The 16,993-nt window shown below is 38.5% G+C and overlaps 2 protein-coding genes across 2 annotated transcripts; one reads left to right on the top strand and one right to left on the bottom strand.

The window, feature by feature from the left end:
- Window positions 1-467: 467 nt before the first annotated feature.
- Window positions 468-2,349, bottom strand: LOC107642016 (uncharacterized). The gene is made up of 2 exons (XM_016345354.3): window positions 1,533-2,349; window positions 468-745 (listed from the first exon to the last, which is right to left on the bottom strand). Exons 1-2 carry the CDS (start codon window positions 2,253-2,255, stop codon window positions 590-592), a joined length of 879 nt encoding a protein of 292 aa, XP_016200840.1. The 5' UTR covers window positions 2,256-2,349; the 3' UTR covers window positions 468-589.
- Window positions 2,350-4,905: 2,556 nt separating this feature from the next.
- On the top strand, window positions 4,906-16,364 carry LOC107640954 (protein FAR1-RELATED SEQUENCE 5-like). The gene is made up of 4 exons (XM_016344459.1): window positions 4,906-5,378; window positions 15,420-15,614; window positions 15,695-15,811; window positions 16,034-16,364. The coding sequence occupies exons 1-4, from the start codon at window positions 4,906-4,908 to the stop codon at window positions 16,362-16,364; spliced, it is 1,116 nt and encodes a 371-aa protein (XP_016199945.1).
- The last annotated feature ends 629 nt before the right edge of the window (window positions 16,365-16,993 follow it).

Consider the following 16,993-nt stretch of genomic DNA (forward strand, 5'->3'; position numbering starts at 1 on the left):
GATGTAGACTAAACATTTTTTTATGAATTTAACTAATTTATCCTAAAAAATTTTATTAAAAATATAAAACATTTAAATTTTTTAATTTTAATATTTTTATTTTGAATTTATTAAAGAAATATTTACAAATTTTTTTTAATAATAATCTTATAGTATATTTTTAGTAAACATAATAGCTATTAGCTAAAACCCTTCTTTTATTAACTCCATTGTTCACAAAGCCTTAATAATGCCTTGAGGTCCACTTTATAGAAGTCCTGGGAGATAATAATTACTACTTAATAAGTAAGGAAATATATGATTGTTGATGATCCAATGTTTAGTAGTAATGATAGACAAAAAAAAAAAAAAAAAAAAAACTCATACTTACTTTATTTAATATTTATTATTTATTAATTATTATAATAATTAATAAATATAAAATAAGACAAATTTAAGTTGTTTTTCTCCTTTTTTTTTCGCGGTGTAATAATGTACAACGGATTGTGCAGCTACAAGTAAGTAGTTAAGTACTAGTAATTTCTAAGATTAATTAATTAATATTCTATAAAATTTGTTGTTATTGTTACAAAAGTCACACTCACTGCCTTCAACCAGTTTTTTGTACAGTAGTCTTAAACAAGAGGATGTAAAACTTCTGATCCATAGAGAAATAAAGAAATCCTCCAACTGAATGCGTCACAAAAGACCCAAAATTAGTCCCCACAATGCAGTGCCATGCCGGTCCATAAACCCCATCAAATTCCTGGAAAAGGAAAAAAGACGAAAATAAAACCACCAAACAAATCCATCTACCAATCAATCACAAGAAACAGACACTTGACGTTTAAACTTGCATAGTTGCACACACAGGGGAGCGGATGGAAATTGAAAGGCGAAGTCCCAAGTCTTGAACTTAACAACCGCAAGAACAGGTGCCATAACTCAGTTTTTCAATTAGAAGCAAGAGGGACAAGCAAGTGAGCTTTACACCTTTTTTGAGTTATTTCTCGACTTCTTTTTTGAAATTTACTAAATAATAATATTATAAAGACATTAATTAAAATTAGATATTTGCTTAAAGTTACAAAATATTATTTAATCTTAACTTTTAATTGAATAATAAAAAATTTTTAAAAAAATCAAAGGATAATAATTTTAATTTATATTACTAAGCATTTTAGTTAATAATCAAACACTTTTATCTCTGCGTTTCAGCATTACTTTTTTAGCTAATACTTTTCCTTTTAGATATTACTCGCTAATTGCAGGCCAGAAAAAAAAATTGTGCTGATCCAATATTATTGCTCAAAATTTAAAATTTTGTTATATTTCTTTTTTTAAGAAAAAAACTTCTTGAGATATTTGTGAAGCATAATTATAGTAAAGAAAAAATATTCTTTCAATCAATAAAGTATTTTTTCATGCTAAAAATACGAACAAATAGACTCAACCCAAGATAATAATAGTAATAATAAAAGAAATGAAAATCCAAGTTTTAAGGTACCATAATAATAATAATAATGCAAGAAGAAGTGGTAGTGTAATCTAACCTTCTTGAGGGTGCAGGCAAGGGTCTTAGATGTGAACTTTTCCATGCTATCAAAAGCTTTTCTGGCAGAATCCACAGCATGGATCTGCATAAAAGGCGGCATATCCGCTGAAACAACTTTTACCCCATTCACTGCAAACACATCACCCAAATCCACCTTCGATGATCCACCACAGAAGGATCTCCTCCTCCCACCACCACAACCATTGTTAGGAGGAGGAGGAGGAGCCAGTGAAACAGAGTGCCTCTCAACTACCTTAACATCCTCAAACTGAACCCCTCCATTACTGTCATCAAGCTTCCTCCTTTCCTGATCTCCCTGGCGTTTCTTGAGCTTCTCTTTGGAGGGTGCTCTCTTTGAAGGCATGTTCCTCTCTTTCTCATTCCTTGGTGGCCTCATGACAGCAATGCTGTCCTTGGAGAAATCACATATGGAAGAGGATGGCATGGCCTTGGACTTCAAGTGAGGTGGCGATGGTGGCGGTGGCGGTGGCGGCGGCGGTGTCGGTGGAAGAGAGTGCTTGTGAGGGGAAGGTGGTTTGTGGGCTATGGCTATGTTCGACAAGTGCTTGAGAATGAAAGAAGGCTTATAATAAGGAAGAGTGAGATCTGGGTTCGGCGTTGGGTGGTGAGAAGTGGGATGGGGTTGCGGTGGTGGCGATGGTAGTGGTAGTGGTGGTGCAAGCAAGTTGAGTTGTTGTTGGGAAGTGGAGCGGTGCGGCATGGTGGAATGGAATGGTGAAAGAGTGGGAGTGTGTGTCTATTTGGGAATGGGAGAAGAGAGGGGTGGGGTGTGTAACTTTTGTTTCTGTCTGTTGCCATTGAAAAGGGAAACAATAAGTTTTGAATGACGTAAACTACTATATTTTCAAATTTTTTTAGAATAATTACTTAGGATTTTTTTTAAATAAATAAAAAAATAATTATTTTTTAAAATCTCATTTTTTTTAATTTTATTTTTTCAAATATAATTTTTTTTATCTAGAGCAACTTTGCCGTACTCCTACAAACTCTATAATTTTTATAAAGTTTGCCTGGCGAATTTCACTTTAAATTAAAAAAAAATAACTAACTAGAGTACATAACAATACAGAAGAGTACGAAATAAGTCATATTTTTATCAAAAAAATGGTTTTTTTTATTTATAATGAAAAAATCCTTGTTAAGTATGGTTTATTCTTGTATATTTGTGTATTTTGTTGAGACGATGATAATGGTTGACATTGATGTCGGCGATATTGAAGAAGTCATGTTTGTTGTTTGTGTATTTTTATGTACTCCTATCTACTATTGGAGACGATGATAATGGCTTAAAAATTGCAATTTTTGAAAATTTAGAAGAAGTTCGTTGTTGTTGTCTGTTTACTTTTGTGTACTCCTATCTACTATAGGAGATGATGATAATGGCTTAAAAATTGCAATTTTTGAAAAGGAAAAGTATATGGAACCAACTCCAAATAAGCCAAGAATGGAACAACTTAATTAATTATAAATATAGTAATTATTTTTATTCATTTATAATTTAAAATATTTGTTAATAATTGTTTCACCACATTCAAATTTGAAAGGGAGATACGCTCAGTAGTACTACGACGTCAATCACGGAAACTGATTACATGACTTTTGTCTCTTCACCCTTCTTCCCTCTCCAGCACCGCCGTCCATCTGTTCTCTCCCCCAAAAAGCAAAGACGCCAACCTCCTTCATCCAAGGCACCCCCCGGCGCTCCGCTATCGGTAACATTCGGTACGTGACGCCATTAGCGGTGCTGAGATTGTTCGGGGGGCAACACTTTCCCGGCTGCGGTGAAATAGTTCACTCTTCTTCTCATTAATTTTCTCCACCGTCTTAACCAAATAACTCAATCGGTGTCTCCGTCGTCACTTCTCCACCGTGCGGGCCGCTTTTCCTGCATTAAGAAGCCGCCGTTGGTGCAACACGTTCCCGGGTGCCTTGCAACCTTTCACGCTTTTCATCATCAATTGTTCCCACCGTCTACATCAAATCACTTAACCCGTCGCTCTGTCGTCGCTTCTCCACGGTGCGTACCTCGTTTCCTCTACAAAGAAGCGGCCGTCGCGGCACAAAGCTTCCGGAAAAAAACATTCTCCATGGACCTTTCAATCCCGGAAGGCAAATCGAATAGCACATTGGTCAATACTAACGAAGGCAATGAAGAATTAAGTGTCAATGAAGTTGTTAATCAAGAGGGGTCTAAGGTATGTTGTATGTTGTATAGGTTAGTCTTCAATTGCATGACGTTTGATGAGAACGTGACCGGTGAATGTTTCTTGTTCATGGTATTTAGATAGTTTTTAAGTTTATTTATTTCGAAAAATGTGGTACACTGATGTGGTTAGTGGACATATTAATAAGGTATGCTTGTAATTGAATATAGCATTCCTTTGTATACTTGTAAGTTATAATGTGTGGCATCAATCAAATAAGATCCCTGAAGGCTATTCTTAGCTAATGTCATTGAAAAAAAATTCCGATAGAGAGAGACATAGATAGTGGATATAGAAATACATTGGGTTGTGGAGAAGACATGTAAAATCTTTTTGCTCAAAGACAAAATTTTGTGTCTTTTATATTCTTCCTAAATGTGTGAATAGAAAATATCTATTTTCATCTCTATACTGTTGTATTTCTATGTCACAATTCATGCAATCAATTAAATGTTGTTAATGATTCATTGATGCCTAAGAGAAATTTTATGAAAATGTGTGTTGTGAATGTTTCTTATTCATGGTAATTAGATATTTTTTACATTGATTTTTTTGGGAAAATCTGGAGCAATGATGTGGTTAGTTGAGATATTAATAAAGTATGCTTGACTCTTATATGTGTTTCCTTTTATTTGTTGATATGTTTTATTGGATTGCTTCATTATATACTAATGGTCATAAGTTGATTAAAGTTTTTTTTCCGATGGTCTTTAATTGAAGGTCGACGAAATTACCAACGTCATGGTGATGAGAAAGGATGAGTTAGAATTAAGACATGAGGTTTGGATTATTTCTTATTGTTTGTTAGCAGTTATAGTTACCACGTTAATACTATCTTTAATTCGTATTTGGTTCTGTGAATTGGCTTTACAGTTGCCGGATCATAGTGGGATCAGTGAAGAGAAAATCCCAGTCATAGGAATGAGTTTTGATTCGTTGCATTTGGCACATGAGTTTTATGCAAATTATGCAAAGAAATTGGGGTTCGTAACTAAAGTCAGGAACACGAATTTCGACAAGACGCGGAAGGACGCAAAGATACCCATTAATCAATCTCTTCACTGCACTTGAGACGGTTATCGGGAATCTCGGGTTAAGGCAGCAATTCGGTCGAACAGAATAACAGCCACAAGATGCAGAGCAAGGATGTATGTCATGCTGGACAGGGAGAAGGAATGTTGGGTTGTGTCTAGGTTAGAATTGAGGCATTCTCACCCCTGTTCGGCTAAGAAAGCTGTCCACTATCATGAGTATAGGGAGTTGACCATGCATGCTAAGTGCGTCATCACGGATAACGACGAGGGTGGTATAAAACCCAAAAAGACGTATCTAGCACTGGCAAACGAGGTTGGTGGGTCTTCAAACCTGAATTTTTCAGAAAATGATGTCAGAAATTACATCACAAGCAATCTCCGATGCTCCGATGACAATGTAGACTTCAAGAGGATGATGAATTATTTCGTTCGAATGAAGGAGATCAATCCTAATTTCTTTTATGCCATAGATGTTGACGATGCTAATAAATTTAGGAGCGCACTCTGGGTAGATGCAAGGTGCAGGGCTTCGTATGAATATTATGGAGATGTGGTGTCGTTCGACACCACTTACAGAAGAAACAGGTCTGTATACTTATTGGTGAATTGCAAGAGCAGTTATCTGTTAAATTTGTCATGTTGCCTCACATTTGCTTTTACTATATTATTGACGTCGGGATTTTTGCTAGTAAAGAATTTCATAAAAATAGTCGCGTTGTAGATATAGTTTCTAAACCAACAGAAATCCCTTCGTACAGATGTTTTCGTTGTCACAAGTAACAAACCCCTAAATAAATTGATAACCGAAGTATTCAAACCTTGGGTCGTCTTTTCAAGGAACTGCAGGGAAGTATGTTCTTATTATTGGTTATGGAGATTGTAAATTGGGGTTTTGAGAATGAGGAGCGAATAGTCTAATTAGCAAATAAAGCAAATGAAGAACAAGCAATTTAAATGGCAAGTAAAATAAATAAATGACTATAAATAAACTTTTGGCAAAGTATGAGAAATTGGAGGTCCTATCCTAGCTATCCTTATCAATGATGATGAAAATCGAACTTAATTCCACTTTGTTAACCTTTACTAAGATAAAGGAAGGTCAATGGATTAATTGGTTTGATCTTCAGATCCTATTTATTTTCTAAGAAAAGATTGGGATTATTGAAGTTCAATTCAATTAACAAAGATAACAATTATCAATCATGTTTGAGTTTGATAACTCCTGAGTTACTGATTTCTTAACCAAGACCAAAAGGAGAAAAGTAAATCTACTTGAATAAAAATTCCTTCAGACTGGGAATAATAGCAACATAAATAAAAGAAAGCAATATTAAACTGAAATACCTCAAATAACATTAATTCAAAAGAGTAGTATGTAACATGGAAGAATTCATAAATCAAATTGCAAAAGTAAATAAAAGGGAATATTGAACCTGATAAAGAGATAATCCTGAAAGCGAATAAAATCCTAATTCTAAATCCTAATCCTAAAGAGAGAAGAGAGAGGAGAGAACCTCTCTCTAAACTAAATCTAAATCATGAAAACTAAACTAAAGTGGAGACTCTCTTTGAATGGATGCATTCTCCCACTTCATAACCTCTGGTCTATGCCTTCTGGACTTGGATTTGGGCCAAAAGGGCTTCAGATATCGCTGGGAGCGTTTTCTGTAATTTCTGGTGCGTGGCCTCTGTCACGCGTCCGCGTGGGTCACGCGGTTGCGTCAATTGGAGTTTTTCTTATCACGCGGTCGCGTCAGTCATGCGGCCGCGCCATATGTGTTCTGCTTAAGGCGCGCGGTCGCATCAATCATGCGGCCGCGTCGCTGCTTCTTCGCGCTTGGCATGCGGCCGCGTCGTCCATTCGATCGCGTGGATGCCAGTTTCTTCACGAACTCCATTTTGTGCTTTCCTTTCATTTTTGTATGTTTCCTTTCCATCCTTTAAGTCATTTCTGCCTTAGAAGATCTGAAACTACTCAACACACTAATCACGGCATCGAATGGAAATAAAGGGTAATTAAAATAATTAATTTTAAAGCATTGGAAACATGTTTTTCACATACATCACATAATAAGGAAGGAAAAGTAAAACCATGCAATTAATATGAATAAGTGGGTGAAGGATTGAATAAATCACTCAAACTAAGCATAAAATATATCATAAAATATGGGTTTATCAACCTCCCCACACTTAAACAATAGCATGTCCTCATGCTAAATCTAAGAGTAATGTTAGGTTAAAGTGGTGGAATACCATGCAATGCAATCTAATCTAAATGCAACTACCTAGATGCATCATGCAATTCTAATTTTTATTCACTTGTATATAAAGTTTGCATGTAGTTAAATTAATTCACATTCTCAAGGAGTCATATATGCATAGCCAAACCTTAGATAATAATAAAGCACTTTTACAATTGAGATGGGAAAGAAAAATATTTTACAAACTTGCAAGACAATTAATAATTTAAGCATAGATATATGTTAATGAGCTATTGAACCCTCACTGGATTTTGTGTTTACTCTCTAGTCACTTAGTGTTTATTGGGCTAATCACTCTATTCTTCTTTTTATTCTTACTTTCTATAACTTTGTTCTTCATCTAACCAATCAACAATTATAGAATATAGACATACCAAAAATCATGAGGTCTTTAGTTAAGGTTATAATGGGGCCAAGGTAAAGGTAAGGGTATATGTATAAGGCTAAGTGAGCTAATAAGTGAATCCTTAATTAGTCTAAGATCTCACCTAACATACATACTTTGTAAAGCAAAGCTTCTTTACCTATTTTCCCATATTTTCCCACTTTTGATGTTACATGCTCATGTTTCAATGTTTATTTTTATCCCATGTGCATTGCTTTATTTCACATTTGGGGAATTCTTTTGTGTCCCCTTTATTCAACTACTTGAAAAATAACATTTTTTTAATGCACATGGTAATTCAATTATTTTGATTTCACATGAGCATGCTTCCCAAAACTTTTATTTTGAATTATTTTATTCTTTTCAACTTTTCTACCCTTTTGTTTTTATCATCCATGTTCCCAATAGGTTTTCCCACATTTAAACTGTACATACTTCCTATCTTAAGCTAACCAAGGATTCAACTTGGAATTTTTATTTTGTTTTTCTGCTTAAGGCTAGTAATGTGGTTTATAGAATAAAAGGGGATTTAAAGGCTCAAGGGGGCTGACAAGGGTGATGTAAAAGGTAGGCTATTTTGGGATAAGTGAGCTAAAATCAAATAATGGCCTCAATCACTCTCTTGGTATGTATTTCTATTCAATAATTGGACATATAGATTAAAACAAAGTAAAGAATACCAGAATAAATAAGAAGGGCAGAACACACAGGAATAAAAATTATGGTTTGAATGTAACCATACAATTAAGCTCAAAACTCACAGGCTGTGTGTTCTCTAACTCAAAATTCATATATCAGTTATATATGTCATGCAAGTTTAGTTAAAAATTCCCATTATTCTCAATGTAAAACTTAAGGTGGCTTTAAAGTTCTAGTGTTTCTCCTTGATGAAATGTTGTTAACTAACTAACATGTAATGCTATATATACAAGGTGTGTGGATTGTTTCTATTATGTTCAAGTCTCTAGTTTACTTCCTTTTTATATTTTCAATCTAAGCTAAAATATCATATGTTAAAAAGGGTAAACTATACTAATTAATCCACAATTTCTATAACTAATAAGTTAGAATTGCAACTAAACTAGATAACTAAAATATGAACTAAGGTGCAACATGCAAAAATATAATCAAAATACATGAAAAGAGTAATGTATAAGTACTGAGAAAATAAAAATAAAAATAAAGAAAAAAATACAGAAAAGTAGCAAAATAAAGTAAAAGATTCTGTAGTAGTTCACCAAAAAATACGCCAGAGATGACGGCCTCCCCACACTTAAAATGAAGCATCGTCCCTTATGCTCACTCAAGCAGGGTGTGAAGGGGTGTCATCACTGGAAGGATGTGTGGCCGGAGTCTCTGAGGTGGTGGTCTGAGGATCTGCCTACTGCAGAGGAGGTACTGACTGGATAAGGATCTCGGGATCTACAGCCTGAATCTGAGGCGGAGCCTCTTGAAGTGATGCGGCCTGCTATGTGCCTGCCTGCTCGGCCTCGCTCTGTGGATGGGTCGCTGCCTCGTGATCATCCGCCTCCTCCTCAGATGCTTCGGATGGTGTGTCAGGCTCGGAGGGGATGTCGCCAGATCGTATCATCAGCTTCAGGTGCTCATAGCGTCGCTTGTTGCGATGCTCCATCTGGTCAAGCCGTCGAAACAGGCGGTGCACTAGATGATAGACGGGCTCTGGGGCAGGTAGAGGTGCAGTGGTGGTGGCAGGGGTAGCTGGGGTAGCTGTAGAGGAAGAGGGGCCAGCAGACGGTGTGGCTGTCTCAGCAGTAGCAGTGAGGAAAGGAGGTCTGTAGCCCAAAGCCAGAAAGTTCCTGCTGTGAGGGATAATCTTCTTGCATTCTGCAGCAGGTGACTTTTCATCAGCATCCTCCAAGGCACGTCAGCTCGACGGCCTAGCTGGGTAATCAGATAAGGAAAGGGAAGAGTGCCTCGGACGTGGACCCTGGCCATATAGTACCGGATAAAGCGTGGCAGATACAGGTCCTTACCTTCCATCACACACCATAGGAGGGTGATCATAGCGGCTGGTAACTCAGTCTCGTGAGTACTCGGCATAATGAAGTTGCTAAGTATCTGATGCCAAAGCCGAGCCTCATCATTCAAGTAAATCCGCTTGATTTCCTTTGGCATGGTAGTGTTCTGACTCATAATCCAAGGAACGGTCGGGTCAAGGGCTATCCTGGCCTTGACTGCATCCCAATCAAATCTCATGAAGCGCATGTCCTCCTCAGCTTTTTGATAGCCATCCAGCTGATCAGTTTTAGGCAGAAGTTTCAAAACATCTTCAATGGCCTCTTCAGTGACCAGAATCTGCTTCCCTCTAAGGTTCATTGCATCTAGGGAAGTTTTGAAGTAATTGCAGTAGAATTCCCTTACCTAAGATGCATTGACCTCAGTCAGGTTTTTCTCCAGGAAAAACCAGCCTCTTTGTTTGATCTGATCAGAGGAGTATTGCTGGAGTTCTTCTGGGATCTTCAAAGTCCTCTCCAGGTATATGTTCCTAGAGGTTGCAAACACCGGATACTTCAGCTCACAGTATCGGTTTGCAAACTTTATTGGATCATTAGCAGGGAGTAGCTGGTCAGCCTTCTCATGCGGGGTAAAGTTTTTCTCCCGCCAGGAGTCATCGTGCATGATATCCATGATGGACATGGTGGATTCTCCTCTTTTACGTTTGCCAGTAGTTGCCTTTGCTTTTCCCTTTCTCTGGGTGGCAGACATCCTGAAAAACAGAAAACCAGGATATAATAAAAACAAAAAAACAAATAGGCAAATAGTCAAAAGAAACACAAAGTGGCAAAGGAGCAATAGGATAAGGAATATGAGTTAAGTAAATGTGCATTAAGGATTGTATAGGAGTTAAAAGTCCGAAAAGAAGAATTCACAATCCAAAATGTAATAGAAGGCATGTTAAATAGAAAAAAGTATCAGTATGCCATGGTTAGTAGGTTAGAAGAAAGTGAAAAACCAGAAGAAATATTGTGAAAGGTTAGGTTGGTTAGAATTGAAAAAGAGTTCAGGAAGTTAAAATTAGTGGGTTATTAAAAAGTGGGTTAAGGTAAGTGGCATAATGATAAGTTTCTAAGTAACAAGCATTCACAATTAGAGGCTACAGGTAACTCATAGCCAAACAAGAAAAACAGGTTGATGATGATTCAGATAGATATAGAAATAGCAAAAATTTGAATCTAAGCATCAAAAATGCAATTTATGAACCAGGAAATAAAAAAGGATAAGAAAGCTTACCCTGGCATTCATGAATGGTTTTGGTAAAAGCAGAGTAAAGCAGAGTTTAAATAACCAAAACCAAAACATGAATGAAAGTCAAAATAGTTTACAGAAATTTAGCAGCATTCCGGCTAAAATTGGATGTTCCCGGAAAATAAATAGCAATCAGAATAGTTCATATGAATTAAAATAGATTGCAATTAAAGAGTATAAACAAGAAAGAACAGTTGCAATAGCAGCATGAACTTGAAGAACAGCATATGAACATGACTAACATACAGCAACAGCAGAATTGCAAATTGATAAAGCAAGAAACACGAATAGTGCAATTAAACAGGCCTAAATCCACTAACCACATCCTAGGCTACCTTAACAACCTAGAATCCACTACAACATGCATATCTAACTAGCCTAAATATGAACATAAACAGAAAAATATGAATTAACTACGAATGGATAGAAGGGTGGTGTTCGTCGGAACCTAATAGGCGAATTAAAGAGAGTGAGGTAGAGAGGTGGCTGGGGATGGTGGCGGTGGTGTCTGGCGCGGCGGTGAAGGGTGGCGCGGTGGCGGTGGTTGCTGTTCGGAGGCAGGGAGGGAAAGGTAGGGGTAATGGGGGTAGGGGAGGGGGATAGGGGAAGGAAGGGGGACGTGGCTGGCGCTGGGCGGTGCGGCGGTGACGGCGGGGTGGTGATCATGGAGGGGGCAGTGTCGGTGGGGTGGAGGAGGAAGAAGGAAGAAGAAGAAAGAAGGGGAAGGAGGAAGAAGGGGTAGGGTGGCGGCGGGGTCTGGGTGGTCGGCGGGGTGGCGGCGGTCGGTGATGGTGGCTGGGTGGTGGTGCTTGGTTGGAGAAGAAGAGAGGAAGAAGAAGGGTTTGGGGGGGGCGCGACTGGTAGGGTTCGCGTGACTGGGGGGTTATAAGTTTGAATCCACGCGATTGCGTGGGCACGCGGTCGCGTGGTTGGGCTGAAATGGTGGTTGACGCGATCGCGTGGGTGGTGCAATCTTATGGAATGGAAAAAGAGTGAATGATGCGATCACATGAGGCATGCGATCGCGTCACTGGAATTTGTGCCAAACGCACAATTTCAGCGTCGTTTTAGCGCAACTCTCTATCTCCTTTTGGGGGTGTGATGCAATCCATGCGACGCGATCGCGTCGCTCACGCGATCGCATAGCATTGGTGTTGTGCAAATGACGCGATCGCGTGAGTGACGCAATCGCGTGGACCATTTGTGCAAAACTCACAATGGCCGCACGATTCCAGCCTAACTTTCTGGACGTTGGATCTTTACGCCGATCTCCAGATGACATGGCTGCGTGAATGACGCGGTCGCGTGGGAAGTGTTTGTCGTAACTTGATGCGATCGCATGAATGATGCGGTCGCGTCACACACCTTTTTTTTTATGTAGTATGCAGAATGCAATGATTAATATGAATGCGATGCAAAACTCCAGGTTCAATATAATAATATAAAACTTGAAAACAAATAAAACTAAATAAAAATTTGAAAAAGGGACGTTCATACCATGGTGGGTTGTCTCCCACCTAGCACTTTTAGTTAAAGTCCTTAAGTTGGACATTGGATGAGCTTCCTGTTATGGCGGCTTATGCTTAAATTCATCCAGAAATCTCCACCAATGCTTAGAATGCCAATAGCCTCCGGGGTCCCAAACTAGGCATGTGAAGCTTCTGAGTAGCTTCAGACTGATTGTCAGGCTCCCGGGGTAACGAATGTCAAAATAGATTCCAGGATCCCAAACTTTGCTTTTAAATCTGCCGTCTTGATCTATACTTTCCATCTGGGCGGTTTAGAAATTAGATTCTCACCAGGATAACCAAACGTTTTCCGAGATCCATCCGATTGAACATGAAACCAATCCTTATACTTCGAGTTGAAGCGTGGAACCTTATTGAACCTTGTGCACCAGCTCTGAGTACAAGCCATGTCCCGCTTGCTCTTAAAGCCGCAAAGAGCTCTAAGCTGGCCATCTGTTTCAAGCAAACCATATTCAAGCGGAAAAATACAGTTAAAGGTTAAGGATTGTACCCACTTGAAGCTTGTATTGGGTGGTAATGGCCCTGGGATAGGTGGTTCCAGTGGTTCTGTGAGTTCTACTCCCTTCTGCTCTTCTGTGAAATTCTCCACTTCTTTGCAAGATTCTTCAAATGTATCCATGTCCTGATCAAAGCCATCTATGTCTTCCTCATCACTTAAGTCATAGACTGGAGGTTGAGAGAAATCTACCTCCGTATCATCTTCGTATTCACTTGGGAAAGATTCTTCGATCTCAGAGAATTCACTCGCAGATGCAAGCTCATTACTAGAAGAACTTGATTTGAGATTATCATCATCAAGGAGACTTGCTTCTTGGGTTATTCTGTCTAGTTTTTCATGAAAGACTTGCTCTGGGGATTGCGCACAATCCTCCTTAGCATCAATTGTAACGTCCTTGACAGAATGCTCCACAACTTTGGATTCCCATGGAGGTTCAGCGTCTCCTAAGTCTTCAACCAACTCTTTTTCTTTTACAATAACAACTTCCTCTACTTGTTCCAGTACGAAGCCATGCTTTGTCTTGTCCACTGGAGTTTCTAGTATCTCTTTCATGCTACGCTCTTCTTTGGATTGTCCACATGGGGTTGTGGGAGGTTCTTGAATGTTCGAACGTCTAGAAGATAATTGCCTTACTGCTTGCTCCAGTTGATGAAGGGTTGTTTGAAGTTGATCTACTGTTTTCTTGAGGCGAACTTCTGATTCTCGGGGTGATAGATTTGGATATGGTACATGGGGAAGTGGTGATGTTTGGGAGTAATTGGATTGGAATCGGGGTAAATGAGGATCATACGGTGGTGAATGGTGAAAAGGAGCTTGTGAGTGTGGTGGTTCGAAGTTATGTTGAGAGGGTGGTCTATAAGCACAGGGTGGGGCTTGTTGGTGATTACAAGGCTGTCCACCACGTCTATTTGCTTGGTATGCATTGTAGAATGGTCTTTGTCTATGATATCTTGGAGGGTGTTGTTGCCTAAAGGGTTGATCAGATCCTCTTAGCTCCATCCATCTTTGATTGCTCTGACCTTGATGCATGTTCCTATTATAACTTTCGTTCCTTTCAATAATATTAGAACTAAACTCAAAGCGAAAAGGGTGAGAATTCATAGTAGCTAATAAAAATAAAAGGGGAAAATAAAGACAAATAAACAAGTAAAAGAAAATATTTACAATAACCAATAATAAGGCACACGATTGCAGTTCCCCGGCAACGGCGCCATTTTGACGTCGGGATTTTTGCTAGTAAAGAATTTCATAAAAACAGTCGCGTTGTAGATATAGTTTCTAAACCAACAGAAATCCCTTCGTACAAACGTTTTGGTTGTCACGAGTAACAAACCCCTAAATAAATTGATAACCGAAGTATTCAAACCTCGGGTCGTCTTCTCAAGGAACTGCAGGGAAGTATGTTCTTATTATTGGTTATGGAGATTGTAAATTGGGGTTTTGAGAATGAGGAGTGAATAGTCTAATTAGCAAATAAAGCAAATGAAGAACAAGCAATTTAAATGGCAAGTAAAATAAATAAATGACTGTAAATAAACTTTTGACAAGGTATGAGAAATTGGAGGTCCTATCCTAGCTATCCTTATCAATGATGATGAAAATCGAATCTTAATTCTACTTTGTTAACCTTTACTAAGATAAAGGAAGGTCAAGGGATTAATTGGTTTGATCTTCGGATCCTATTTATTTTCTAAGAAAATATTGGGATTATTGAAGTTCAATTCAATTAACAAAGATAACAATTATCAATCATGTTTGAGTTTGATAACTCATGAGTTACTGATTTCTTAACCAAGACCAAAAGGAGAAAAGTAAATCTACTTGAATAAAAATTCCTTCAGACTGGGAATAATAGCAACATAAATAAAAGAAAGCAATATTAAACTGAAATACCTCAAATAACATTAATTCAAAAGAGTAGTCTGTAACATGGAAGAATTCATAAATCAAATTGCAAAAATAAATAAAAGGGAATATTGAACCTGATAAAGAGATAATCCTGAAAGCGAATAAAATCTAATTCTAAATCCTAATCCTAAAGAGAGAAGAGAGATGAGAGAACCTCTCTCTAAACTAAATCTAAATCATGAAAACTAAACTAAAGTGGAGACTCTCTTTGAATGGATGCATTCTCCCACTTCATAACCTCTAGTCTATGCCTTCTGGACTTGGATTTGGGCCAAAAAGGACTTTAGAAATCGCTGGGAGCGATTTCTGTAATTTCTGGTGCATGGCCTCTGTCACGCGTCCACGTGGGTCACGTGGTTGCGTCAATTGGAGTTTTCCTTATCACGCGGTCGTGTCAGTCATGCGGCCGCGTCGCTGCTTCTTCGCGCTTGGCATGCGGCCGCGTCGTCCATGCGATCACATGGATGCCACTTTCTTCACGAACTCCATTTTGTGCTTTCCTTCCATTTTTGTATGTTTCCTTTCCATCCTTTAAGTCATTCCTGCCTTAGAAGATCTGAAACTACTCAACACACTAATCACGGAATTGAATGGAAATAAAGGGTAATTAAAATATTTAATTTTAAAGCATAGGAAACATGTTTTTCACATACATCACACAATAAGGAAGGGAAAGTAAAACCATGCAATTAATATGAATAAGTGGGTGAAGGATTGAATAAATCACTCAAACTAAGCATAAAATATATCATAAAATATGGGTTTATCAATTATCAGGCATGGTCCACCACTTGCATCCTTTGTCGGTGTAAACCACCATGGGAAATCTACTCTTCTTGGCTGTGCTTTACTTTGGAGTGAGGAGATCCCTAGTTTCGAGTGGGTGTTCACACAGTGGGTGAGATGCGTTGAGACTGTGCCAAGGGGATCATCACTGACCAGTGCAAGGCGATGGCTGGTGCTATTAGGAAGGTCCTACCTAATACTATCCACAAATGGTGCATCTGGCACATAATTAAGAAATCACAATTCAAACTCGGTGGCTACGATAGGTACGGAGAATTGAGTGCAATGATGAATCACATTGTGTGGAATTCTTCTTCGAGTGAATCGTTTGAAGTTTATTGGGTTGGTTTCATCAAAGAATTTGACTTACGCCATAATAGATGGTTAGCAAGTCTGTGATCGTTAAATTAAATCCAATATGTTGATTTCATGTTGCCTACTTATCCACTTCATGTTATTTCTTCCGGCTTGATTCTGTTCTTGTGTTTTTTCTGAGAAATGTCACTGAGTTTTCTACCTTACTAGTCAGTGGATGTTATTTTCAATACACAAACAGATGTTTTTTCTCATAGTGTGTCTGGATATTTTTTTATTTGTTTTATTAGTGCTTTGGAAGTTGTCATCATGTTGTGTATAAGCGGCACTCTTATGCTATTTTTTTTTGGGGCAGACCTTTATGCGAATCGACAGAAGTGGGTTCCAATATTCTTCAAGAGTGAATTTTGGGCCGGCGTGAGGAGTACACATCGTAGTGAAAGTATGCACGCATTTTATGGTGGATTTCTGCATTGCAAGAGTGGGTTGGTTCAGTTCGTCCATGAATACGACAATGTGCTTAGAAACAAGGAGCAAAAGGAGCTTGAAGATGACGCTGCGGACTCGAAAGAAGTCATCCCATGTATAGGGAGCACTTGCATTGAGAGACAGTTTCAGTAGGAATACATCTGTAATATGTTCAAAACCCTTCAGCTGGAGGTAAGAAAAAAAACTAATTGCGTGGTTCGGTCAACTGAACAAAAGGGAGATACAATTTCTATTAAAATGGATGAGCAGAAGCTATTTTGGAGGAAGCCTGTCTACCATACTTTCATAGTAGAGTTTGACCCTTTGAGTCAAAAGAGTCGGTGCGAGTGCAACAAGTTTGAATCCGCTGGTATATTGTGTTCCCACACCCTTGTGGTGTGGTCATACTACAGAGTTGACACAGTACCGAGCTACTATGTTCTTCCTCGATGGAGTAAGAATGTCATCTGCAAGCACACTTACATTAAGAGTAGCCATGACGTGGCTCAGACCGATGAAAGCCACAACTTGTTCAAGCATCTGTGTTTAGAGTTCTATAACGTTGCTCAATAGTTTGTTGCCTGTGATGAGGAAGCAGCCATCTTGCGAGCTACCCTTTGGGATGCAAAGTTCAAGCTGACTGATTACCGTGCCAGCATGCGTTCCCCTACTCTTGATGCGACTCAGAATACCATGCCCACACAGAGCACAGGCAGTGTTATTATACATGACATACAGGGACCCTCAAGAGTTAAAACCAAAGGACGGCCGAAGAGTAAGAG

The sequence above is a fragment of the Arachis ipaensis genome, chromosome B5, assembly GCF_059453495.1.
Source record: "Arachis ipaensis isolate K30076 ecotype BB chromosome B5, ASM5945349v1, whole genome shotgun sequence".
In the NCBI taxonomy this organism is placed as follows: domain Eukaryota; kingdom Viridiplantae; phylum Streptophyta; class Magnoliopsida; order Fabales; family Fabaceae; genus Arachis; species Arachis ipaensis.